This window comes from Mesoplodon bidens (assembly GCF_964165515.1).
Source record: "Mesoplodon bidens genome assembly, chromosome: X".
Lineage (NCBI taxonomy): Eukaryota > Metazoa > Chordata > Mammalia > Artiodactyla > Ziphiidae > Mesoplodon > Mesoplodon bidens.
In genome coordinates this window covers 26863981-26891498 of record NC_138163.1, presented here as the reverse complement: position 1 = coordinate 26891498, position 27518 = coordinate 26863981, and the positions used below count along the sequence as shown (strand labels likewise).

The 27518-nt window shown below is 40.0% G+C and overlaps 1 protein-coding gene across 3 annotated transcripts; it reads right to left on the bottom strand.

Moving 5' to 3' along the window:
• Positions 1 to 12414: 12414 nt before the first annotated feature.
• RAP2C (RAP2C, member of RAS oncogene family) lies at positions 12415 to 27310 on the bottom strand. 3 transcript variants are annotated; one of them, XM_081221892.1, is made up of 4 exons: positions 27223 to 27310; positions 24801 to 25615; positions 21995 to 22309; positions 12415 to 14098 (listed from the first exon to the last, which is right to left on the bottom strand). In XM_081221892.1, the coding sequence occupies exons 2-3, from the start codon at positions 25071 to 25073 to the stop codon at positions 22031 to 22033; spliced, it is 552 nt and encodes a 183-aa protein (XP_081078018.1). In that variant the 5' UTR covers positions 25074 to 25615; positions 27223 to 27310; the 3' UTR covers positions 12415 to 14098; positions 21995 to 22030. The 3 variants fall into 3 exon arrangements, with proteins under 3 accessions (XP_081078018.1, XP_081078017.1, XP_081078019.1); XM_081221891.1 differs by lacking the exon at positions 27223 to 27310 and adding an exon at positions 25774 to 25942; XM_081221893.1 differs by lacking the exons at positions 12415 to 14098; positions 27223 to 27310 and adding an exon at positions 25774 to 25945.
• Between the last annotated feature and the right edge of the window lie 208 nt (positions 27311 to 27518).

Sequence of the window (27518 nt, the reverse complement as noted above, 5' to 3'; positions counted from 1 at the left end):
GGGGATAGGAAGTGTCAGTGGGGGCAGGGAACTTAGCAGAGGGGGCAGTAACCATTTTAGGGTGAGCGCAGAAGGCCTCACTGATAATAGTTTACTTCCTCAATTGGTGTAAATGCAGGAATGAGCCATGCCTACATAAAATGTGGGCATTTCAACCAGAGGGAAGAGCAGGCATAAAGGCCCCGAGGCAGAAGTGAGGAAGAACGAAGCTACCTTCTAGAACAGAGGAAGGAGGGGCGGTGGGAAATCGGGTCAGATGCTAATAGGGAGCCAGCACCCTTAAGGCCTTGCAGGTCAACATAAATCTTTCAATTGTATCCTATTCTGCGTAGAATAGAAAGTCATTGTAGAGTTTTGAGAAGAGTGGCAAGGTCTGGCTTATGTCTTAGGAGAATCAGAACAGCTGCTGGGTTGAGACTAGACCATGGAAGTGGAAAGCAAGCGTGGAGTCAGGGGAACTGGTTAGGAGTCTACTGAGAGGCGACGGTAGCTTTCTGCTCTGGTGATAATAGAGAAAGTGGTTTGGAGAAAAAGCCAGTAGGATTACTGAATGATTTTATGGGGGATCAGGTGCTCGATAGGGCAAGAGAGGATTCAGAGATATCTCCAAGTCATATAAGGGATTGAAACAAGAAAGTGATATGTGCTTTACATTTTAAAAATATCACTCTAGCCATTGGGTGGAAGATGGAATGGGGGGTGGGGAGGTCAATTTTGAATGTAGAGAGGGCAGTTAAGGGGCTATTCCAGTAGTCAAGGTGAGAGATGAGCCTGTTCTGGACTGGACTGGTGGCAAGGGAGATGAAGAAAAGCTGATGGGTATAGAATACACGATGGAAGTAAAACTGACAGGACTAGCTGATGGGCTGGGTGTGAGAGGGAAAGAGAAGAATCAAGAATGACCCAGGTTTTCATCTTCAACAACTGGGTAGTGCCAATAACTGAGATGGGAAATCTTGGAAGAGAAATAGGTTGATGTGGAAGGGGGAAATCTAGAATTCTGTTAGATATACAAGTGGAGATGCTAAGTAGGCAACTGGATATACATTTTTGAAGCTCAGAAGAGAGAGCTCCATCTCAGAAATGTCTCAATCTGAGACACCCCTCCATCCCTAATCACAATGTTCCATCCCTTTACCTGTCTCCTAATCAACATGCTCTTTGGTTTCATCAGGACCTCAATTCCCATCCTCCATCTTCATTCTCCAAGTCTGGCAGCCACCTTCTAGCTTCATTATTTTTCTCTTTGGCTCAAACTCAGTGCTCTGCTTTGTCAAACATTCCAGTTGAATTTGCTCTATTTTGTAACTTCTGTCATATCCGTCTTGCTAATCCTCAATCCTGGACAAATACAGTCATGTTTCTTTTTTTTTTCTGTTCCTAGTCCCTCTTATGGGTTCATAACCTGAGATCCAAAGATGGGCTTCATGAATCCTCTGACTTGTAAAAAAAAAATATATATATATATACATATATATATATATATATATATATATATATGCATTTATTTGAATAGACCATGCATTGTACTTACATTTCCAGAAGGATTCAGGACCTTAAGAAATTTTGAGAACCTTTACATTAAATGATGCTGGCAAATATTAAAAACAAGCAACAATAATTAGTCCCATTGTAAATTCATGTTATGGGAGCTCAGCTAGTTCCTTAATGTCACTTAGTGATACTTTTTACTGTTATTAAAAGTTCAGGGATTGGGAAAATATGAGGGGAAAAAGACTCACAAAATTATATTTGGGGTTGATTCTTTCACTTACAGATGCTTCTTAAGGCATAGTGGATATTCATCTAGGCAGAGTAGAACAGAAAGAACATGGAATTAGGAGTCCCAAGGTCTAGCTCCATCTCTGCCTAAAACTAGTAGTGTGTCTTTAGGTAAGTCACCTAACTGTTTCTAAGCCTTAGTTTCCTCATCTGTAAATAGAGGATATAGTATCTCCCGAAGTTTTTAAGGGTCAAAAATTGTAACAAACATTATGTGAAAGTGTTTTGTACATACCTAAACTACAGACCCCATGTTGCTAAGGAGAAACGGCTGAATTCTCAAAAGTGTGGCATTTCTTTTCCTGAGACGAATTGAGAAAAAGGGTCAACAGGGCAAAGTCCTGAAAGCAATACGAAGTGGACAGAGAATTCATAATTAGCAATTGATTCAACATGTTTTGCTGTAAACATACTCCTGGAAATATTTTGAAAATCTTCAGCTGTTAATCTCCAGGCACTGAGCTGGGCCAAACAGGGAGGGGCCTTGGGTGGAATGATGAAATCCAGGATGTGTCTTTTTGGCCCCCCTCACCCATCCCCAGCCCCACACTCCACGCCTGTACCCAGTGTCTCCTGCTGGCAAAGTCAGAAAGTATCTCACCCTGCAGCAATGTGGGAGCATGGAACAGCCTGAGGGCAGAGAGGGGCTGAAAGAAGGCAAGCAATCCTTCCTGCCAATTCCCCCTCCCTTGGTCTCTTGCCAAAAAGAAGTCATGTCTCCACCTGGCTCTCTCTCCCTCCCTGTCAATTTTCTTTCTACCAGGGAGCTTTGCAGTTTCTTAAGGAACTCTTGAAGACCTATAATTTTTCCAGACTCCAGTGAAAGAATTTTTCATGGTGTCATTCTAGGCACTGCGACCAACAGTGTGTAGAAGCAATGCCTCCTCAGCACATTAAAAAAATCCAGCTCAATATTTGCTTTCCAGTCTTCCTGCTCTGAAGATCAGCCTTGGTGACAGAAAAGAGAGCTACAAGCCTTGAACGTTCTAGTCAAACATTCTCTTCCCAGAATCATGAGTCACCAGGGTGGTTGGCTTAGCTAATAAATAAATATTGAAGCACTGGCTTCTTGTTGAATCCTTGTAGTTAATAATTCTTCAAAAATAGGTAATCCTCAGTAGTGTCACATAGCAAATATACTTGAGATCATGGTATAGTGCAGTGGTGCTCTATGTAGGGTGAGCACTGGAATCTGCTGAGGGAGGGGATTATTGGAATCAACTAGGACCCAACTCCAGGGAGTATGATTCATTTGCTCAGAGGGTAAGTGATGGGTGGGGTGGGCAGGACATTAGTATAGTCTTAAAACTCTCCAGGTGAAACAGTCTAGCAATTCCTTAAATGATTAAGTATAGAGTTGCCATATGACCAGTGATTCCACTCTCAGGCATATACCCAAGAGTAGTGAAAACATATATCCACACAAACACTTGTACATGAATGGTTTATAGCAGCACTATTCATAAAAGCCAAAAGGTGTAAACAACCCAATGCCAATCAATGGTTGAAGAGATAAACAAATGTGGTATATCCATAAAATGGAATATTATTCAGCCATAAAAAAGGAATGGAGGACGAATATATGCTACAATCTGGATGAAACTTGAAAACATTATGCTAAGTGACAGAAGCCAATCACAAATGTCCAAATATTATATGATTCCATTCATATGAAAGTCCAGCACAGGGAAACCTATAAAGACAGCAGGTAGATTAGTGGCTGCTTAGGGCTGGGGGTGGAGAATGGAGGGATAGCAGGGTGATAGCTAATGAGTATGGGGTTTCTTTTTGAGGTAATGAAGATGTTCTAAAATTGACTGTGGTCAGGTTTGCACGTATATGTGAATATATTAAAGTCATTGAAATGAGTGAATTGTACGGTGTGAATTATATCTCAGTAAAGTTGTTTAAAAGAGAGAGACAGAAAATAAAACACTCTCCGTGTGATTTTAATGTGCAGCTGAGGTTGAGAACCACTGGTGTAGTTGAAGGAGCATGCAATTGAAGTTAGACAGACTGGAACAAAATGACTGTGTCATTAGGTGACCCAGCTGTGGTTCTCTGAGCTTCATTTTCCTCATCTGGAGAATGAGGATAATAATTTCTGTCTCATAGGCTTGGAAGGAGGATTTAGTGTGGAAAACAAATGAAAGTATGTATGTGTAGCATCTGACACTTAGCAAGCCAGCACTCTATTAAAGGAAGCTATTGCCATCATTGGTTTTCTTTTCTGCCTGAAGGCTCAGAAGGACAGCATTAGAAATATCAGTTCTCACTGCACAAGCTGGGGGAAGGCAAACTGAAGAGTGGAGGGGACCAAGCCAAATACATTATTTGAATGTAGACTCAATAAATGTCCTCTGTGCTGCAAATAATTTTTTTGGCCCTGTCACAAAACCCACGTTCTTCCCATGAGTAAGACTGCAGTGTCATTGCTCATGGAGGAGATGGGTTGCTTCTTTTTTGCCTTTAGAGTTGATGGAAGACCAACACAGGCCCACAGTGGGATCTACTGACTTTCATAATATATTTGCTGTCAAATCTACCACTGTAGGGAATTACCTGGCTGTCCAGTGGTTAGGACTCTACGCTTCCACTGCAGGGGGCCCAGGTTTGATCCCTGGTCTGGAAACTGAGATCCTGCAAGCCACATGGCACAGTCAAAAAAAAATAATCTAACACTGTAATATGTCTCTCAGATCCCCTCACTTATATCCATTTCCACTGTCATTACCTTAGGCCTCTAACACCTCTCGCCTAATGACTGCAACATTCTCCTTAACCGTCTCTAACCCTTTCCCCTCCTACTTCTTCTCCATACCTCAGTTCCAGCCATCTTGGTGAAGCACCCTTCTGATGGAATTTTTTATTTAAAGACCTTTCAATGGCTTCAAGCCTTTCAAGAGTTGCTGCTATATGACAGTTCTGTTAATAGCATCATCGTCCATGCAGTTGAGTTCAGTTCAACAAATATTTATTGATGGTCTGCTTTGTGATAGGTTGTGAAATAACTAGTAAACAAGACACAGTCCTTTCCCTATCAGAGTTTACCTTCTTGAAAAGGGAGGCAAACAAGCAATTTCGATGTATGTGTAGGAGATAGGCAAAGAAGAGGCAAGGGGTTTCAGAGGGAAGAAAGAGAGTGAGCAAGGGCATGAGAGTATATGCAAGAAACTACAAAGCCACAGGATATTAAAGGGAAAGGTGTGAGGACAGAGTGGGGGAAATAAGGATGGACAAATAGGCTGGGGCCAGGTTACCCTAAGAAGTTTGGACTCAGTCTGATAGTGATAAGGAGCCCTTGGGGAGCTTTTGGCTAAGGGGAGATACAGGATTATATTTGCATTTGTAAAAGATCACTCCGGCTGCTTTGTAAAGGAAAGATTATAGTGGGTCAGGATTGGAGGCAGGGGAAGCTATATGGAATCTAGATTATTTATGACTGTCCAATTACCCAAGCTAGAAACTACTTAGTTTCTATTCCCCCTCTTCATCATAACCAATAATCACATCAAGTCCTGTCAGTTCTACCGCCAAAATTGACTTAATCACTCAGCATTTATTGAATCCTTCTATGCATCAAACGCTGGGCTTGATGACAAAGGATCCATTTCTCTCCTAAGAGAAGCTGATTGTCTTTGGGGGGGAGGCAGATATGTAAATGGATAAATGTGAAATAATGTGATAAGTACTCACTGGGCACTGTCAAGGCAGGAAGAGGAAGAGAGAAACAAATGAATGTCTCTGCCTGAGGGCAATGAGACAGAAATCAGGGATCCGAGGAGATGAGGTATGAGTTACATCCTGAAAGATGAGTAGAATTCTCTAGAGGGAGGAGATTTGGGGAGAGTGTACTGCACATGATGGGAATAGCTCCTGCAAAGGCATGGAAATGTGAATGAACAGGGCTTGTTTGGGAACCAGCAAGAAGTTTGGGGTCATGGGGACTGGAGATTAGGTTATGAAAGGAGGCATAGAAAAAGATGAGGTTGGAGAGGTAGGCCAAGTTGGAATGTGAACTCCCTTGTTTAGGGCAGTGGATCCTGGAGAGTCATGAGAGAATTTTAAGCTGAAGAATGTGATATGAGCAGATTTGTGACTCGAGTCCCTATCTTAGGCCATATTAATTTATCACCATCTCTTCATTTTTTGAAAAGATCCTGATTTTGCCCTATTAGGGCACTTGTTCTTTCTCGTTTATATGATTGCAGTGGTCTAACAGGTCTCCCTGCCCCAGAATCCCCTTCCAATTTATCCTCCACATTGGCATCTTTCTAAAACACCTATCCATTCCTGCCATTGTCCTGCTGCAGCCTGCCAGTGGCTCCCCATCGCTGCCAGGAAAAATCTTTAAATGCCCAGTACGGCACGCAAGACCCTTGTAATCCAGCCTGTGCTGCTTTCCAGCCTCATCTGTCATCCCTCTTTCCCATCCTTTTTCCAGCCTGCCCCTTTTGCTATCCTTGTTAACTAGAGGACTCCCAAGACCACCAGGCACATTTGGGGCTCCACATCTCTTCTCATTCTCCTCCCACAAAGGCTATCTGAAATGCCCTTACTGCAAACGTCTCCTTAGCTTTCAAGAACCAACTCGTAAGGCAAGTTCTTTCGACCTTCCCTTGACCCCCTACAGGGAGAACAAACCCCACTTCCAGGTACTTTCACTCTAAGCATCTTTGCCGTAAGCATTTTTTGCCATTTAACTAATTTGCTGTAAGGCAATTTTGCCCTGAAAAATTAAAAACACTGGTTGACAGTTTTTGGTTTGACAGTTTGGTTCACACTAGTTGAAATGCATTTCCTCCAATTAGTGATGTCATTGATGGCTTTATGGAGCTGACAGATGATGGATGATAATTTGCACTGAGTTATTTCTTATTTTGAAACACACTGTATTGGAGGAGAAAGAGGCCAAGGGCCTCAAAGGCGCAGACTTGAACCTGAGTTTCCCATAGAACTTTGGAATGTCTATCAAGGGACACATGACAACATGCCAAGAACACACAACAGTGTAGAGGCTTTCACAACACAATACAGAGCTCTGTTTTGTTTTGGTTTTGTTTTTAATATTTATTTATTCATTTGGCTGTGCCAGGTCTTAGCTGTGGCACACAGGATCTTCGCTGCAGCATGAGGGATCTTTAGTTGCAGCATGCGAACTCTTAGTTGCAGCATGTGGGATCCAGTTCCCTGACCAAGGATCGAACCCAGGCCCCCAGAATTGGGAGTGCGGAGTCTTAGCCACTGGACCACCAGGGAAGTCCCCAGAGCTCTGTTATGGATATGCATCCTAGCATTTGAAAATTGATACCTCTCTTAATGAAGGAAGACATTTTAGCAAAAAAGAAAAAGTTCAATGCCAAACGAGGAGAGGAATCACCAAGTTAAAAAAAAAAGGAAAAAATACTATGAACAGAAGGCTTGGAAGACAAGTACTTAACGTACAACCCACAAAATAAAATCAGTTATTTTTGTAGTATTGCCATGAATCTACACACATTTAAAATGCTTTCTTGTATTTTGTATTTTGCAATAGTCTTTTTAATTTTGTTATTCATTTTTCATGCTTTATTATGTTGTCTTTAATGTCCCTCTTTTATTTTTCATTATTTTATCTTTTAGGGCAAAATTGCCTACAGCCAATTAGTTATGTGGTGAAAATGTGGTCCTTTTAATTTTGTTATTTATTTTTCATGTTTCATTATGTCCTTCTCAATGTCCCTCTTTTATTTTTCGTTATTTTATCTTTTATGGCAAAATTATCTTATGGCCAATTAGTTATGCAGCAAAAATGTTTGTGGCAAAAATGCTTATGGCAAAGATGCTTATGATGAAAATACTGGATACACAAATCCTTTCCCTTCTCTGGGCTCCCTGGCATCTGGTACATTCTGATATTAGAGCATACAGCATATTGCCTCATAATTATTGCTCGCAGGGCTGTCTCCCAGGCTGGAATGTAAGCGCCACCAGAGGATAGGGTCATATCACATTCCTCTTGTAAACTCAGCTCATAGCACAGTGCCTGGAATATACATAGAAGCTCAGTTAAATGAAGTTAAATAAAGGTGTTGATTTTCTTGTCCCTTTTTTGTCTGGAATAGTTATCTTCCCCACCAAGCAACTATTTACTGTCAAATGGATATCACTCTTTTCTGGGTCGGATTTCCATTCCTAGGTCACTGAAAATATTCTTTTTAGCCAGCTGGAGAGCCAAAGGCCTGCAGCTCAGACTTCTCTTGGGTTAGAGAACAAGGGTTTCGATTGCCATGCCATAGTGGTCAGAAGACTCAAGCATCCACCAGACTCAGCTTGTAACCAAGCAGCATGATAAAGCCTTGCATTTGCCATTTAAATGTCCACACCCCCCATTTACTTCTATATATTTTGGGGCCTGAGCAAAGGGCCAAAACACTTGTAGAGATATCTTGGGGGCATGGCATAATGTCTATGCTTTGGTTGGGATTTTTCTAAGGGTAACCATGCAAATGTTCAAAAAAGGGACTGCAGGAAACCAGAGAAATCGATGTCCACTTGTATAAGGGATTCCTGAGGCTCCCTCCTAAACAATGAACCCCCAAACTGGGATTTACTGAAGGGTCAGAACCCCCAGAGATCCTTACATTTCTTAATTATAGACTTCACACCTGTCCACTTTCAAGGTCCAAGAAAAAGTTCAGATGGGCTTAAGCCCCTCGCTCCCTCACATCCCTCTTCCAAACTTTAAAGCTTACAGCAGCTGGTAGGAGCTTCAAACTACTAAGTCCAGGGCATTCTCTGAGGCTTACAGCATGAGTAAAAGTATCTAGAGCCTCAGGAGCCAATTCCTGGAGGACTTTCTGGGGCATCTGGGAGTCTCTGGTTACACGGCAGACTGCACAGATCATTGATATTGAAGCACATACATGGGACTAACATCTGGGGGATAACCTGACATTGGTTTAAGGCCAACCTGAAAATGTCTCCAACTACTGGTGTCAAAGGATTTGGAGACTGAATATTGGTGTTGGGGGAACCAGAGTAAAAAATCTTTACTTCCATTAGTTTTATTACTCATAAAACTATCTTATGGAAAGAAGGGAGGGGCAGGGTAGGAGTTTGGTTACATGGGGTACAAGTTAATTGGTAGGTACGATGAAGGAATGGGGACAAGGATTAAAGGAAAGGCCAAGGAGATGACTGTAGGGGTGTAGGTGGGGAATCGCCTGAGATTTTGCAGAGAGAATAGGAATTATTGCCTCATTAAGGGGAAATATTTGAGAGGTTGGGGGACCCAATATGAACATTTCTCTGACTTGTCTAAGATGAGGCTGGGACAGGTCTGGGTCAGCTTCGAAATCTACTGGAGAGGAAATCCAGGCATGAGCAGCAAATACTCTTTCTTGACTGTATTCTCCTCCCTAGACTCTGGGGGAATTTAATCTTAGACTCAAGGCCCTTCCGTCCATATTTACAGTATGCCTGTATGGACCATCTCTTTATGGTATACATTTCTCTTGAAAGTGAGTTTAGTAACAATTACTTCTCTCATAAACAAAAACAGAAAGCAAAACAAAGGAGCAAAAAAAAATCAGCTTAGTGCTGCAGAGGATGCAGGAAGGTGGAAGAAGAAAATGCATTTCCCATACTACCTGCTATAAATGAAAATGACCAGCAGGAAATGGCAGGGTTAGAGTTTTCTAAAGAGTGAACACCCATCTGCCATACTGGTCTGTGATTGTAATTTCATAAAATACTTATTGAGCACCTATAACACACTAGAGGTAAGAAGTGACTTAGGCAAGGCCCTACCTTCAAGGAGCTCACAGTCTATGGGAGAAAACTTATGAATGGGTCCTGTACAATGACAGGGCCATTGAGTTTGTGAATGGGGCAGCCTGGGCCATAGAGAGTAATGCCTAAGCACTGAAGTAGGTCTGTTTGCTGACAAAGGATGTGTCTGGGATCAACTGCACTTCTGGTCCTCCATTCAAACGCTAAGTTTAGGTAGAAAAAGGGTGCAGCTGAGCTCTGCAATGGATTCAGGATACAGCTGCTAAATCTAACTATAGTTCTTTTGGCACTGCTAACTGGGCTGGATTCTGCCTGGTGGCCAAAGACTGCCAAATCCTGATTTAAGACATTGACTTTCCAAAGAAAAATAGCTATAATGAAAATAGCTTATGTCTTACATAAAGTCTTAGCAATATAACAAACACATTACCTTTAAATAGGACCCATAGTATTTTGTTACATACGAACTGTCACACTGACTCAAAACAGTTATTTCTTGCTGTGTGTCTTTTGTGTTGTTTCCATGAGCTTGTAATTTTAACAGCACATATTTGACACTACCCAATGATGAATTTTAAGTAAATGTTTAATGAGAATTTTAAGACTTGTCCCAAAGTACCCTCCTCAACATTTCAATCATTTGACTTTGCCTTTATGATCTTAAGTCACAACTTTCCTGAGCTTTGGTTTCAACAACAAACTGGGCACAATAAAGTCCAAAACACCAGATAGCTGTAAGGTTCAAATGAGATAAATATATGTGAAAGCAGGACCCTCTCTGAAAAACTGTCCCTGTTTTAAATCTGAATGAGAAGTCTTACAGCCTTGGATATTGACCCACACAAGCGGCTATGTCCTGGAGGATGAATCTTCTCCCCAGATGAGAACATGAAAAGGGCAGAAAAGGTGAAGATATAAAGGTGACCCGGCTGTAACAGAGTACCCTACTGATATGGCTCATCAAGCATTTACCCTACTCCATCCTCTCTCTCTGTTATTCACTTGGTTAAAAATGTTGACCTTGCTGGATGAGGGATGCTATTCCTTCAGTAGAAAAAAAGGGGGAGGGCTCTGAAGTCATGAGAGCATTCCTTGTAGAAAAGGGCTTTTGGACTTGAAGGACAGCATCTAGTATGGCATATATGGGGTGTTTAGAGCCCAACTAAAGACTGATAATCGATGGTAATAAACAACAAAATATCTTCTGTATGTTATGACACAGGTATATAAATCTGCCCATTTTTACAATTTAAAAAATCCAGTTCATAATATATTTGGACAGACAGAACTGTCCAACTTCAAAGAAAACATTGAGATTAAAACATCTATTCAGTTCAACAATTTAAAAACACTAGGTTAAGCAGTGAATCAAAGTGATTGGCAAAACCTTTCACTGGATAAAACAAAGTGATAATTGTGTTGAATTTTCTTAATTCATTATTTCAGAATTTAATTATATTGCTAAATATCATCTGAAAAGTCCTACACATGGACAATTCCCAGCCAACAGATTTGTAGCTGGGCCACTTTCTCCATTTGGGACAAGTCATATACGTTATACTTTTTTACCCATTATTTCTAATTTATTTATAAGTTATTCAATTGATTAAATATTACATTTTAGGCTATATCTCAGTTTTTCCCCATATATGCCAGAATGGTGACTAAGGACACAAGTGAACGTTTAACTTGTTTAAACATGTACTGCAATACACATTATCATTTTGATAAAAAGTAATGACTTTTGAGTTATGAGATTTACAAGTTAGCAAATAACAAGTAGTAATACACCAAATAATTCAAGAAAACAACCTCAGTAATACAGATGTCTATTTTATTAAAAAAGTTACAAACAGGTGGACTGCAGGGTCATCTTACAAAATGACAAGAACGAAATCTATTGGAAAAATTTTACTTTTACAAATCTTTATAGGTCATTGTTCAATGTTTGTACTTGTTATTCGAGATTTTTTACCTTTCATTGATAAAGTTACAGTACATTAGATCCATGATAATAGGTTACATGATTTTATTTGCAGAGCCCTACTGCAGTGATTTGAACAACTCCTAAACAGACGCCATAGTAAAGACGAGACACATATTGCATTTAATATTAATTTATTATCCTAATAAGCAACTTGACATGCAATTTATTGAGGAAGCTAAAATAACTTTTGGTCCCTTTTCTTAAAATGTGCTGGAGAAACCACCTTTAAATCACTTTCCCCTGATTCCTGTGATCCTAAGTGAATTCAAGTTAAACTTGCTGCTGAGGTCAGTGACAGAGAGAGCGAGAGAGAGCAAGAGAATGAGAACTATCCATAGGAAAGAAATACTGTATTAAAAAAATCCATCTGCAGAAAATTTAAATCATTATGAATTATTTGATTCCTTTAGAATTTCACAAAGCTAATAAAGATGAACCACAATCACCTAACCTACTTTGTTTTTGTTTTTTTTTTTGCAGTATGCGGGCCTCTCACTGCTGTGGCCTCTCCCGTTGCGGAGCACAGGCTCCGGACGTGCAGGCTCAGTGGCCGTGGCTCACGGGCCCAGCCGCTCCGCGGCATGTGGGATCTTCCCGGACCGGGGCACGAACCTGTGTCCTCTGCACCGGCAGGCGGACTCTCAACCACTGTGCCACCAGGAAAGCCCTCACCTAACCTACTTTGAACTGAGTGTTTGGTTTTAAGTTTGGTGTTAAAGTGCAAACTTAAATTAGGTATTCATTTCAAGCAGTTTATAAATAAGAAACAAAGTTTCAATTGCCTCCACCCTTACAATCTCACCATAAAATTCAAAATCTAAAATCAAGAGTTCACTTTGAGGGAATTTGATCAGGAATCAAATGCAACACGATTTTAAAAAAGGAAATCAAAGTTTAATTAATTTCTATGCAATAATGAATGGTCATGATGACCAATAAATCACATGAATGTAGATAACATTTTATTTGAACATCACACACAATATAAATTTAAAATTGCCACACCCTTCCAAAAACCATCACTGCATATATTAGAGCTTTCCTTGACAAAGTTATTGAGCTATTATTATAGATCAAAAGTATAGTTTTGGTTTTTTTTGTTTTCTTTTATTTAGAAGCATGTTCAAATGACTAAAGCTGGGCTCCTAAAATCGAGAACTTTGGTGCAGTAGGTGAGCTGCTGTTATTAACTTCTGCAAATTAAAAGCACACAACTAAAACCAAAAAAAAAAAACCCAACAACAAAATACTGTCAAACTTACAAAATTTTTAAATCATTGCTAGAAAAAGCGCTCGTCATGATGTTAAAACTGAACCACAAGATTACTCTTTATAAGTTTTATTTCTGCTTCTATACCTGTGTTACTGTTAAAATGTTCAAGTATTCAGACAAAATGTGCTGATTAGGTAAACAACATGGAAGGCAATGGCTATTAGAAGCACATCTGTGAAAAAACAAAAACAAAAACAAAACGCCCAGAGACTTGGCGCTATCCTCCCTCCTGTTACACAGATTTTTGTCTCTACTACAAACATGCTTCTTGAGAAATAACTAAAAAGCAATTGTGATAGTGCAAGAAAACTTTAACAAATATTGCTTTAAACTATTACTCAGAAAGACAAATATTGAGAACTACAAACTGTATATGACTTTATTTGAATTTAATTTTACATGTGCAGAAGTCTACTAGATGTCAATTACAAGCCTGACAGGCAAAGCTGAGCTATCTCTGTTTAGGTATACAATTAATTTACCATGGATACAATATCCCTCTTCAAAGGCATTGCTAAGTAGGTCATAACTAAATTTAGAACTTCACAGAAAGGAAAATGTTACTGCTGCAATTTGATGCTGTAAATGAGATTAACACATGTGAAAACCTAATGGAATCAAATGCTTAACTCTTCAGCTAAATGCTCTACAGTCAATTTCAAATATCAATTGTAACTTTCAGAACATTTTAATTACAAAAACACATCACAAACAGCAGTTGAAGAAAAGGGATAATCCATCCATACAGGTAAAATGTGATCTTTAGTTTCTTTTTACAACACTGCCACATGTAAACAAGGGCTCAAAGTATTAACCAACCATTTAAAGGAGAAAGATTTTACAAATAAAATGAAGCACTGGTGCGAGGTAATATACAGAAGTAACCATTTGTTTAAGGCTCAATTTTTTCTCCATTATAACTTTCTTTTAAAAGGCATTGAGTAGGTAATACTGAGTTTGAGTATTTAATAAATACAAGTTGAGAAACAGATTAAAGAAATCAATTAAAATATTAAAAATTAATTCTTGCATATTAGCCATCAAAAAGAACTTAGAAAGCTACAAAAGAACTGATTGATAAAGAACAGATTTTAAACATATGGTAAACGTGCTAAGCATTCCTGTTTAAGGTCAATGGATCTTGAAGGCCAAAGACCTTATGCACTTAGTTAGATGTATGGCAACATGCTGTAATAGAGACAGGTTTACCAAGGCTCAGTTCTGCAACCCAGGTTGTAAAGTTCTCCAAAGCAGCATCTGTGCAAATTTCCTCTGAGTTTTATCTGCAATTAAGATTAAAATGTCATTAAAATGTAGAAATATAGATTACAGTTTAAAATGAAAACACTGACAACAGACCTCTATACACATGCAAGTGGTACCAGAATCGTAAAGTGGAATTTCACTGTGTTCCCCATAAATTTAAGCAAAAATAATTTTCTGTGGTCCAAAAGAATCATTAAATTTTAGCAACACTATAATGATGCATTGGATGTAATACACTGTACCTTTTATTTTAAAAAATATTATATTTTATAAAGTATACAATATTAAAAATGTTATTACGTGTTTAAAAGATCTTACAGTGTAAAAGTGGCAAATGTCACTTCTACTTTGAATTTGATCTCTTCATGTTTTTAATGGGAAATAGTATTAGAATTAAATGTATACTGATTATGAACTAACTTGACAATATGCAAAACTTCAAAAGTTAGGTTTTTTTTTGAGATTTTAAAATAAGAAAATGTAATTCAATCAAAGCCTAGCTATCAAGCATCTACTAGGTACCCCGACTTGGGTTAGATGCTAGGTGACAGCAGTAGTTCAAATTTCCCACTCTGGTCTGCCCTCTTCAGTACATCCTCCCAACCATAAAAGCTTCTCCTATGATTGAGATTTCTCAGTCTCTGTTCTTAGAATTGGTAGACTTCCGCCCTCCTAATTAATACCAGGGGGAAAAAAATCTATCATTCAGACACAATGTCTTTTAAATATACTGGATCACCAAAGTGCTTCTAGGGGAATGGAATTACATTTTTTAGTGTAAAAGATTAAAATTGTTAAATAAAGTCAGAAACAAAGAGTGGAATAGCAACTATGAAACAATGCCAAGTGAAACCAACTTAAGATCATCTTAGGGCTCTACCAATGTTTATACATGCAAAATTTTAATTTCATTTGACAGCTACACATCTATTAGTGTTCAAAGAGCCTGAGAGAACTCTTTATTAGCAGCTATATCATAAAAATGATTAGTTTTAAAGAACGTCTCTCATTATTATTGAAATTCTGCCACCTAAACACATTAGGAAAAACAGAACAAAAGTTTGTCTCTTTAGAAATTATTAAAGAAAAATTTTTCTTCCAATTAAAATTAAGACTTTCTTTGCATTAATGCAAGTTGTTAATTAGGACACTGGTTATTTAAGCTTGGGCAAGTCCAGTTTCCTCATCATTAAAATAAGGATAAAAATTCTTTCCTGACAGGGTTGTGGTAAACATCACATAAGGTACTATGTGAAAGCACCTTACATGTCAAATGTCAGGTAACTTTTTCATTTCTCAACTATGTTATAAATTTCTAGAAGACCAGGATTATGCCTTTGATATCCAAATTAAAGACCTTTATATTTTTATTTTTTAGCCTCATTTCAATTTTTATACCTATTTGAACACAACAGTATTTCATTATATATTCAGTTCATTGTGAGGACTCTTTTTCATATCAGACTTTCATCAATTAACATGAATAGTAAGTTGACTATAAATTTTAACCCACATTTTTCAAAATAAACAATTATAAAGAGTTTAGGATTTCCAAATATGAATATGTCTCTTAAATAGGGAAGACTTGGATGATTTAATAGTTCAGGAATTCTCTGAAATCAAATTGAGGAAGTAGTAATTATTTCTAGCCAAAATAAACATTAAGAATACATACCAGCTTATTAACCATAATCTATATGAAATAAAACGTGATAAAAATGCATTATTTCCCACCCTCTAAAAACCTGGTTAATACTTGGTCTATCCACCTTCCACAGGATGACAATAACTCCAGTGAAATCAAGAGACATACATAAATCCCGGGTCAGATTCAACAGTATTAATATGACGCATGCCATTAAACAAAGTATTAATACCAACTACTTTTCAAGAGAGTAATAAATTTTAATTCTCTGCAGTAATAAATTCTGAGGCAAAAGCTTGCATTAAGCCAAAAGTACAGTCTCTCTCAGATTAGAAGTTCACTGAATGCAAAATGTAAATGTTACTGCTCCACACTGTGAAAGCAAAATTTTCAGTGTACTAACAACTCCTATTCATTTAAAAAAACATTCCAGAAGTTTTAAAGGCAGCTGGTCAAAGTGATACTTTTTAACTCCCAGGATATCACATCCAGATACACTGCAAAAGTATAACATGCTACTTGTGAGACAGAACACAAGTGATCCTTGGCCTTTCTCTCAAGTTTCCAGCAAGACACCCAACAAATCTGAACTCTGGAAGCTTCTGCTCAAATTCTTGCTTAACTGGTTTCACTTTTCCACTTTTTTCTAATTAGATTTTGTTAGGAAAGAATAAAAAAAAAATCCCAAACAACAGTCCAAACCTTTTGCTCAGGAAATTATGAAATAGGGTCTCCCAAGTGGGGTAAATTGGTACACGAGAGTACCAAACGCAGAACTGAAAGAACAAAGATCATTATTTATGTCAGCGTGAAGAAAAAGGGAGACTCTTGATTCAAGACTAGCACATCATTTCACGTGGCAGCAGAATGCCTGGGATATTAACAAAGGCTCCTAAAAGGCTTAGCAGTTTATGAATGCCTTTCTAGCTTAGCTGGATTTAGCATTTCTAAATACAATGGTATTTACTAGCATTCTTTTTAGCAAATATAAATGTGCAACCATAATCAATTTTAACTTTTTCCAGTTTTATACATATGATATTCTGGGGACTTAACCAAAGGAACTTTTTAAAAAATAAATTTCGTTTCACATTTTTGACTTGGCATTTTCATATCCAAGTTAAATATTAATTATATTAGCAAAGCACTAAGCTAGAATTCTGTTGATAGAGTTTATGTTTTTTGTCAAATATCTTGCTTGTTTCTCCACTGTAATTTGAATAACACTCATGAAGCTTATTAGGGGGTGGAGTGAGAGAACTAGGATCATTAAAAGTGCTCATCTGTCACCCATTAAACATAGAGAGCAGAAGCTGAACCTATGGCATAGAATCCTCAAATGGAAGGTGAACCGTGCTTTAAGGAGAACATGCACACTAAAATTTTACAGTAAACCCAGGGTAAAAAGGAAAAGCTATTTTTCTTATGTCCTAGACCTAAAATCTCTAAGTTTAAATTCATATGATGAATTCAATTCTGAGACCTCAAACAGTATGGTCATGCCCACTGATATAAGCGGCAGTGTGAGTCCAATAATCTGATCCTAGCTGCTAGCTTTGAATTAACCCAGGTAGGGCACTGCTTCCCTCAACTCTAAATTGCTTTTTCTGAACCCCATACTCCTAAGACTGTGGCTAATCAAAGGAATTTGGGAGTATGTTTTTAGTAGGATAAGTTTTTCCAACAGCTGACAGGATTTAAGTTTTTCTTGGTGATATTATCTTCTGGATTTTAGAATTCCACTGAGAAGTACTCCCACGAGGAGAATCTTTCCTGAAGTATGGCTAGAATACTTCCTCAGTGGCAATTCTCCAACTCCATGATGCAATTTTTGTTAATTCTACTGATGGCTCATTCTAAGCTAGAGAGGTAACAGAGTAAAAGTGAATGGCTCAAATGCATTTTATTCTGCAATAAAAGCCTAATCTTGAGGTTAAAAGGAAGCAGTTAAAGTGGGAAGAGATATACAAAGAGTCATTCTAATCACAGACACCTCCACACCCAGAGCAGGTCTAACTAGACACCTATCCACCCTGAACAGTCCCAAACCATGAACCTTGTGGGGGTCAGTGAAGGTCTGGGAGAATTAGTGGGCAGAAAGGACAAGGCAACTCTATTCTTCCCTTTTCCCCCAGGTCCATTGCAGATCTATATGGTACACACTACCCCAAGGAATGCTTTCTCCTTCACTCAGGGCCACTGTGTCACAGGCTCCATTCTGGCTCACTATGTGAACTGGATGACAAACGAGCATTTAAAGTAAGCTATTTTCTCCAAAGTGATAAGCAAGATAGGGCAGGGGGGAAAAAAGGAAGTATCTATCTAAAGTATAACTTCAACAATAGAATTCCACCCCAGTGTTTTACTGATATGATTAATATTTAACTTGGATATGAAAATGCCAGCATTTTAAAGTACAAAATGTGATTTAATTTTCATGATTTCCCCCTCACATCTGCTAAATCCCCAGCATATCATATCTAATTAAAAGCTGGAAAAAAGATTAGAAACAATTCTGATTCCACATATTTATTTATTTTTAAAAAAACCTGAAAATGCTAATCAATTCCATTGTGTTTAGAAATAGTAAGGCCAGCTAGACTAAAATGACACTCATAGATGGTTCAGCCTTTCAGGAGCCTTTGTTAACATCCCGGGCATTCTGCCGCCATGTGAAATGATGTACTAGTCTTGAATCAAGAATCTCCCTTTTTCTTCGGGCTGACATATATAATGAACTGAGGCTGACATAAATAATGATCTTTGTTCTTTCAGTTTGATTCCCGGTGTTTGGTACCCTTATGCACCACTTACTCTCATTGAGAGAACCCGTCCATAATACACAGAGAAAAATAGGATAAAATCCTGCAGGAGACCTTCAAGCTGTAGTAAAGAACACCTTCTTTTATTCCTGTTTTTTTAAAAAATAATAATAATAATTTCTGTCAATACTGGACTGAGATACAGGCATCCTTGAAAAAATAATCTTTAAAAAATTCTATTTGCCAAAAGAGTATTTACCAAATGATCACATTTAAGGAATAACTTTACTGTACTTCCCTAACAGAATATTTTTAGGATATTATTTTCTTTCTTTCTGGAATTCCCTGTTTGGAAATCACCTCTGCCCCTCCCCCCCATCCACTCAAATCCTACCCATTCTTCAAGGCCTGACTCAAACGCTACTGCTCCCCAGTTCCTCTAAATCAGTGGTTCTTAACCAGGGGCAATTTTGCCCCCCAGGAGACACCTGGCGATGTCTGGAAATATTACTGTTCATCACAACAGAGGGGCGGGGGGAATGCTCTCGGCATCTAGTAGGTAGAGGCTAGGGATGCTGCTAAACATTCTGCAATGCACAGGACGGTCGCTACAGCAAAGGGTCCTGAATGTTGAGAACCTGCTCTAACTGAACGTGGTCTCTCCTTTCCCTGAAACCCCACAGCACTGTGATTTACTTCTTTTATAGTACTATGAGATTATTAACAAAACACTCATCATTCTCAACGACAGTATCTCACAACAGCCAAATGTCAACTATTTACACCAATACAGGGGAACGATGATACAGTTAATAAAACCAAGACAGGGCTGCGACCCTGACCTGGGTTTCTATTATACTTCTGCTGCACAGTAAAGGAAGTCCTTCAAAGCAGTTGGTGGCAGGCTCCTCAGGTCAGTAAGGAAACCAGCCACGAAAGCAGTGCATAAGGAATCTGGCATTGCTTCCAGACTTACAGTAAGATTACTGCCAGTGGGAGGGTGAAAGGTGAGGAAACAATCCTGGGAGCCATGCAGACAAACAGGTGTTGGGCAACAGACTGGTGACTCAAATTGAAGGGTGGTAAGAAATAAATGTGAGGAATTATCAGCAGTAATGCTTAGAATATTAATATAGTTTCCCTTTCAATTAAGAGAAACCAACCTACAACAATCACAGTTCTTCTGACTCACTTGAGTCTTACTATCTCTAATTTGGACAAGGTACTCTTATAAATATTAAGGCCAAACATTTCCAAAATCACCTTTATTTGTCAAAGTTTGATCTTCAATCTAAATCTGGGACTGAGAGACTTCAGAGCTCTATGAGTCAAGCTACAGGACTCAGAATCCATCACCTATTTTTTTCAAATAAATAGTAAGCAAGCACAACCACAAACTTTATGGACCTCCAATTACAGATACCTGTGCACATCAGTTCAATTTTATTTGACAGGAAAAAAAACCCACTGCATACAGTGTGCTTTGTTCTAAAAGATCTTGGTCAGGGGACTCCCTATAACATTTTCAGAAATCCAGCTGATTAGATATTTTATTTCAAGACTCACAGCTTCAACTGTGTATTCTGCTTATAAAAACCAAACAAAAACTACACAGGCAACTTAACCCATTATTATAAAAGTGAGCAATTATTGTTATTAATATTTTCTGAGTTAACAAAAAATATAAACATAGTTTCCTTGAGATATTAAAAAGTCTACTTAATCATTCTTGTAGATAACCAAACAGATTAAAAGTTAACTTAGATCACAAAAGCTGCAAAATGAAATAAACTCAGAAATAACGCAGAATAAGAAATCTTTAAAAATAACTTTAGACATTACTTATTTGCCAGTTTGACTAAGACAGTGGCCCTCTACATGTGAGACCAATTTTATTCAGTTTCCTTCCTATAGCTGTCTACATTAATGACAGAAAAAAACTTGGAACATTTTGCAGGAGCTGGTTAATTTTTTATAAAGATGATAAAACTAAAATGCATACACTTATGCCATTTGCCTGGTTAAAAGTGTCAGATAAAGAAGTAGAGCATAATGGTAAAGACGCGACACCACACAGAACTTGCTCAAACTTGAAGCTGGCTTACAATTTAAGAAGAGACATTGTGGTATCAAGAACCCTGGACTCAATCACCTACATAGGCCTGTTCCTGCCTCAAAAAACGATATTGTAAGTGTGATGCTATCAACAAAACATATGCTGGGCTACAGTCTGCACAGTGACACTATATGATAACAGATGGAGCTAGGTATAAGACAATAAATGTGTTTTCATCTCATTCTGGTATGCTCAAAAACTGATGAGTGAAAGCATTTTGAATAAAGCACTGTTGTCATCCTTCATTTTCAAAGATGACACCAGCTGACAGAAGATCTTGTCTGAAAAGATAAATTAGGGACTGTTAGTCTTTCCTCCAGGGAGCACATATAAAGCCAGACCTTTGATTAGGAATCATCTCTGCGATCTGAAATGACTGTTGCCATTTGCAACACTGCCTCTTAGACTTGAGGTCAGTCTTGGCTCAAAACAATCAATTCCATTCCTGATATTGTCAGGCTAGTCTGGCATTTTCTGTGGTTTCTCAGTCATCCAGGATATTTGTTGTCTTATCTTATAATCTAAGTATTATTGTCTAAGTGAGACTATCTGCCCAATTACAACCTAGATTAAAAGATCATGACATGAATAAAATAATCTCATTTTAAATGCTCAGTAAGTTTTATATAACCTTACTTTTCCAAAAACACATTCATTAAAAAAACCTTTATTAAGTTATTTAGCCCAATGAAAGGTTTGAAGATTTTACTATTGTTCTTATTAACTCCATTATTTATTAAACTGAATACATTACTTTCCTAGGCTTGGGACTGTCCGTTCTGAACACATCACAGATGATTTCACCAGATTTTCATCTGGACCATATATTCATAATGAAGTCAAGGTACATTGTGGCACTATAATTTATTATTATCAGAGGTCACTTAAGTCCCTCCAGTGCAAGGTACAGATGAACTTGATTAAATAATCATCCTGTAAATCTAGCACTTGGGTGATTAGTAAATTGATGATTTCAATTACAGCAGCTCTCCAGCCCAGAAAAGAAAAGCATAGAAAACACAAAACTAATCATCTTCTCAAATTATTACTGGATGCTCTCCCATGCATTTTGGATGCTACATCACCAAAACAGGGAAAAGGTGTATTATCCTTTAACTTACCCCACCCCAAAGGAATGTTACCAGAGGGAGAAGAACAGTAAGTCACTTTAAAAAACAAATCTTGGTGATGGGAATACAGGCAATTTCTTACCTTCATTTTACTAATCTGTATTTTTTTCGATTTTCTACATTGAACGTTGACTATTTTGTGCTAAGGGAAATATTATTTTAAAAATAAAGAAATTTAAGGTAGCACAATGTGTATTATTAGTATTACCCAGCTTTTTGTTCCACTTGACCAAAAACATAAGGTTCCATCAACAACTAACCTGCTCGGTATGGCCATGACTGAGGTTATCTTTTTTTTACTGGACAACGCAAGTTGTACAACACTGATCTTGCTTCTCGGGCAGGGAAGAATAGTTCATTTGCCTGACGATCTCGGCAAAAAGTTCATCCACCATTGATTTACTTTTTGCCGATGTCTCCATGAAAGGACAGCCCCATTCTTGAGCCAGAGCTCTGCCTTCTGAAGACATAACCTCTCTTTCTGGTTCCAGATCCACTTTATTTCCTACTAGGATCAGTGGGACTTTTTCATATCTCTTCACTCTGACAATCTGATCTCTCATTGGCTTGATATCCTATGTAAACAGTCACAAAGAGAAAGGAAAAAAATTATGCTATTTGCATAACCATAAAAGAAATATTGCAATATTGCAAGAAGTCATCCTTCAGTAAGTAGAGAAAGCTGAATCCAAAATAAAACCACACACCCAAATAGAGAAAATGTCATTTTCTCCATTGAAGTAGGAACTAGATAACTTCCACAGACCCTACCTGCTGGATTTCTGTCAAGAATATAAAATGTAGGTTGCACACTAACTTTAGGACTCATTTAATCACTTCTTTCCCTCAGTCGATTTAAAAAGCAGATTTAAAAAGCAAATTCCCAAATATGATGAATCCATTTGTACAAAAGGGTGTCTGGCCATGTCCTTAAACCTGCCGGCTTGTCATCACTCCTGATAACACCTGTTATCCTAGCACAGGATGGCAGCATCTATGCATTCCTAGCCATTTAGCAAGAGCGCTTGAGAGAAAGTGTTTTAGGTGGGAACAAAAACACTGCTTTGTGTCTAGAAGACCAAAGTTAAAAACAGATTCACACACTTCAGTGTTTCATTTTAAATGTAACGGTATGCCTTTATGCTCAAAATACACTTCAATGTTAGAAATTACTGTACACTAGTGAGCAGCTCCTGGGAGGGACAATGCAGGGGGGAGTCTAGGCGGGAAGAAGTCAAACTTTCCTTTGCCTATGTTCGGGTTTACAACTTGAATTTTCTCCCATGTGTATTACTTTTTGTAAGTAATTACAATTAATTACAAAAGGTAAGAGCCTCAACAATTCTCTAGGAGGGTGAACTTTGGGGGGGGCGGGTAGTACTGATTTAAGACATGTTATAGATTTAATACTAACATTAGTTTTTTGGATTTTTTTGTAACTTAAAAGATTTGACTTAAATATAACACGTGTTTAATTTGAATAGTTACAGGGCACAGTATTCACTTGCAGGATGAAGGAAAAACAAGGGATTGAAAATTTACAAAAACATACGGTTATTTGACATTTGTAACAATTTTGTTTGATCACATATCAATTCAGTCTTCTAGGTTAAGCTTCTTTTCCCTGTGTCCTTATGGAAACACAAGTTCAGCTGAGAATCCAAATTTATGGCATTTGGGCTTAAAAGAGTTTAAGTCTCCATTGAAATAATGGCAGTTTTTCACTCTCTATTTATGTGTATAAAAGAAGTAGCTATAATGGATATCTTATGAAAGACCCTTCAAAAGACTGCCAGCCTCAAGAGAGTCAGCTAATAGAATAACAAATGTCCCAAGGATCCTTTAGAAAGAAAACGCCTGTCAAATAGCACCTTTAGCACATTGGTACTTTCTGGTGAAAAATGCTTTTATAATAGTAATGCTTTGGAATTTAAGCCTACATAAAATGAACTTTAGTTTGGTCACAGTAACTCTGTTGCATTTACCCACAACTTATTATCTTTAAAAGAAAAAAAACCCTGAAGTTGCTATATCTGGTTACTGGAAAAGCTCACTATAGTACTTTAAGTTAAAATACTAAGAAAAGTGGAATTAGCACATTGGCTTGGCTAAAGCACTTAATGTCTCTTATGTAAGCAACATTAGTGCATACCTTTAAATGCAGAAAAAATATCCATTTCCTAAGGCAATGGAGGTCAATATAACGGGTCAATATGAGGTTATTTATTTTCAAGGAATAAATAGCAACATTTATTGCATCTCTTAAAATAATGTTAAACCTCCAGTCTGTCTTCCAGTGAAGGACACGACAGATATTCCGAAGAAATTGGACCACCTCCAGTTCGGCCACCGGCCGGGAGTTAGAAATCTGCACTTGTTCAGTGTTCCCAGTTCCAGATATTTTCTATAAATATTGTCAATGTTATCAGAAACGATTTGGATGAACTGCAAAAAAGGAGAGTCATTCTAGATTTTTGTTCATTAATTCTAGGTACTAGTCTTTTCAATTAGTAACTTCCCTTCACACGCCCCAAGTAAGTAAAATGCCTAGAAGGCAGGTCTTGAGTTCTTCATCTTGCAGCCCTAAGATTTATAAATCTGGCTGAGAGACTTGGCTGAGAACAGAGAGGGGGAGGGGGGAAACAGACGCGGAGGAGTTATCTGTGCAACAGATAATCGGCTCCAAATAATTTTCCTTCTGAAGTGCTCTATTTGCCCAAGATTATCTTTTAAATGTTGTTTTGAGTACATTAACCAAGACTTGTTGACTTGAACAAGCAACTTCAGAAGGCTATATAGTCCAGGCTAAATATACACAAGCTGACATTTCTTTTTCACTTCTCTTTCACTTAAAAATAACTTTAAAACATTTGTTGACGGTTGAGACTTTAGTCCTCTCTACAGAAACAACTCGATACTTTTCCGTGCCAGGAGTAACCTCAAAAATGCGCCATGTCTAACTTTCAAAAGCAAAACACAGTCATTTACGCACGGTGCAAGCAAACCAGAAGTAAATGTAGATTACCACACCCCCTTCTAACAAATTACAAGACTTGGTTTGGTTACCTGAAAAGACTGTTGATTAACCAGACTATAAACCAGGATGAAACCTTGGCCGTTTTTGATGTACAGATCTCTCATGGAGGCAAACTGCTCAGTTCCTGCGGTGTCCAGAATTTCCAGCACGGAGGGGGAAGAGTCCACTTCGATCTCTTTGCGGTAGAAATCTTCAATGGTGGGGTCATATTTCTCAATGAAAGTCCCAGTGACAAACTGCACAGTCAGGGCAGATTTGCCAACCCCTCCGCTCCCTAACACCACTACCTTGTATTCCCTCATGAGTCCCACCTTCCCCAACTCCTACCAGAGGGAGGGAAAAATTACACCCCGCTCGCTGCGGCGCGGCTCTGGGAGGCGGAAGGTGGGCGGAAATCTGCGAACCCGGGAGGAGAGTGCAGAGAAGCCGAGGGCCCAACGAGGGAAGAAGAGGAAGTTAAAGGAGGGGGAGGGGAAAGAGCGAAGTGTCGGGGTGGGTGGGGATGGGATGGTAATGCCCTTCCTATAGGAACTGAAGCCCAGGCAAGGGGCGTGGGGAGAGGGCGAGCCCGGAGCAGCCCGGAGTGGGGGGGAGGCGAGGCGCGCCCCTCGGAGGGAAGGGGTGGGCGCCGCAGGACCGACGGGGGCTCCCGCTGGAAGGCGGGCGTCGAAGGAGCCTGCGGCCGGGGGCTGCCCCGTACCCCTCCCCCGCCCTTCACACAAAGGGGCCCAGGGACCCCGCTTCCTGCTCTCGCCGCCGAGCCGGCCCGGGCCTGTGTGCTCCGTTCCAGTCTCTGCTGCCCGGACGGGTCTCTGGGCCGCGGCTCCCGCGGGCGTCGTCCGGCCTGTGATGGGGCGGGGAGAGGGCGACCGTTACCCGCCGGACCCCCGCCCGCCCCAGCCGGGCGGCCCGGCCGGCCGCTTCCCCTCACCCGCCCCCGGCTCCCACCCGGACCCGGCAACCGCCGCCAACACCACCGCCGCCAACACCGCCGCCGCTTACCCTGCTGTCCACACTCGCCCGGCCTCCCGGGAGGCTCTGTCACGCCAAGGCCATGGCCATCGGCCGGCTCCTTGGTCTCACCGCCGCCCCTGCGCTGCGGCTCGCAGAGGGAAAAGGGGCGGGGGCTGTCCGGCGGCGGCGACCGTTGGGACTCCAGGCGAACCCACCTCTTTTATTTCTCACCCCCCAACCCCCCCACCTCACACACCCGGAAGGGTTTCCCTGACACACTGGTTGAGGTGCCCCAGTTCCCCGAGACGGGACGGGATCACTTCCGGTGGGGAAAGTCCCACCTCTCCGGGGCGAGCCGGCTGGCGCTGGGGCCGCGCCCTGCTGGGCGAGACGGCCAGGGCACGGTTTCGGGTCCGGGCTACGGCCTTGGCAAAGGGCCTCTCCCAGAACCTCCGGCGTCCTCCCTTTTTCCGCCCGGCTGCCCGCAGCTGCTGTTCCTGCTGCTGATGCTGCGGACAGTCCCACCCCGACCTCGCGGAAGCCTCTCCGCGTCTCAGCTGCCTGCAGCCCGGCCTGAGGACTCAATCCACGCTTGGCGGATCTAACGACCCGGAGAACGCCAAACATCTCCGGACTAGAAGCGGAAGGGAAAATAAGACAGCCAAGAAAGTTGATTCTCTTTGCTGGTATTCCTTCCACTTGACATTTTTCGAAGAAACGCGTGCAAACTAGCCTTCGACTTCGCTAATGGTTCTGATTTCCTCTGTGGTGTGTTTTATTTAGCCGTGCCTGACAAATAATTAAACACACACACGGTACTTTTATCATCTGGCAAATCTGCTTTGTCTCCATCAGCAAATGCCAAAGTCATTCCTTTCTTTCTTATCACCAGGGTCGAAAAACAACAGGATTAGAAGTAGACTTTACGGTACTGTAACTCAGCTTTGCCCCATTTTTTATTCCAACCTTTACGCAGCAGGGAAGCCTTGACTGGAAGTTGTTTAGGCCAGCCGACTAACTTCTTTTAATCTTTTCATTATCTGCAGGCACAGCAATTTGCATGGCTGGCTCTTCCAAGTTAAAGTTTGTTTTAACGGCCATCCTTCATAGTCTTTGAAATTCAGAAGCAAAGGACTCGGGTTAAACACACTAAGTTTCTATTTTTAGATAAAATTGGTACTTCTTACATATCTTTCCCTCTGCTAACTTTCTATTTGTAAACTTTGTGTCAGATCCAGAGCCCCAGGGTCCCAGAAGCCTAGGTTATATTTTAGGCATGTCACTCCCTTTTTGATTCAGGCATGCACCCAGAAACCTGAGTCTGGCCAGTCGAGTTAAATTGACCCCAAATCCCCTTATTTGTAAGCCCTAATGGCTGAACTGTATACATAGGGATTTATTACCAAACCCAAATTGTTAGACATTAGACAACAAGCAAATTACAGTAGTGTGAAGTCCCACTGTGTCTCTCCCTGAGTACTCCCCAATGTCACTTACAGTATCCAAAGGAGAGTTTAGCTCAATTTCTCCTCAGCCTAGGGTTGGTGTCATCTGTCCCGCGAAGTCCCCGGCTCTGGCTCCAGCTGGCCTGAGTCCCACCTGATATCTGAGGCACTGCCCTCTGCTGGAAGAGGTTTGGTCTATGAATTATGAGTCTCCTTGTAGGTCACTGCTCCTTCCACCCGTGCTGTTGCCTGATTTGGAGTTCTGCTGCCCACCTCCCTGGCTAGCTGTCTCCAGACTGTCTGGGGGAATCCACAGCCCTGCACCAGCCCTGCTTGTAACTGAGTCTG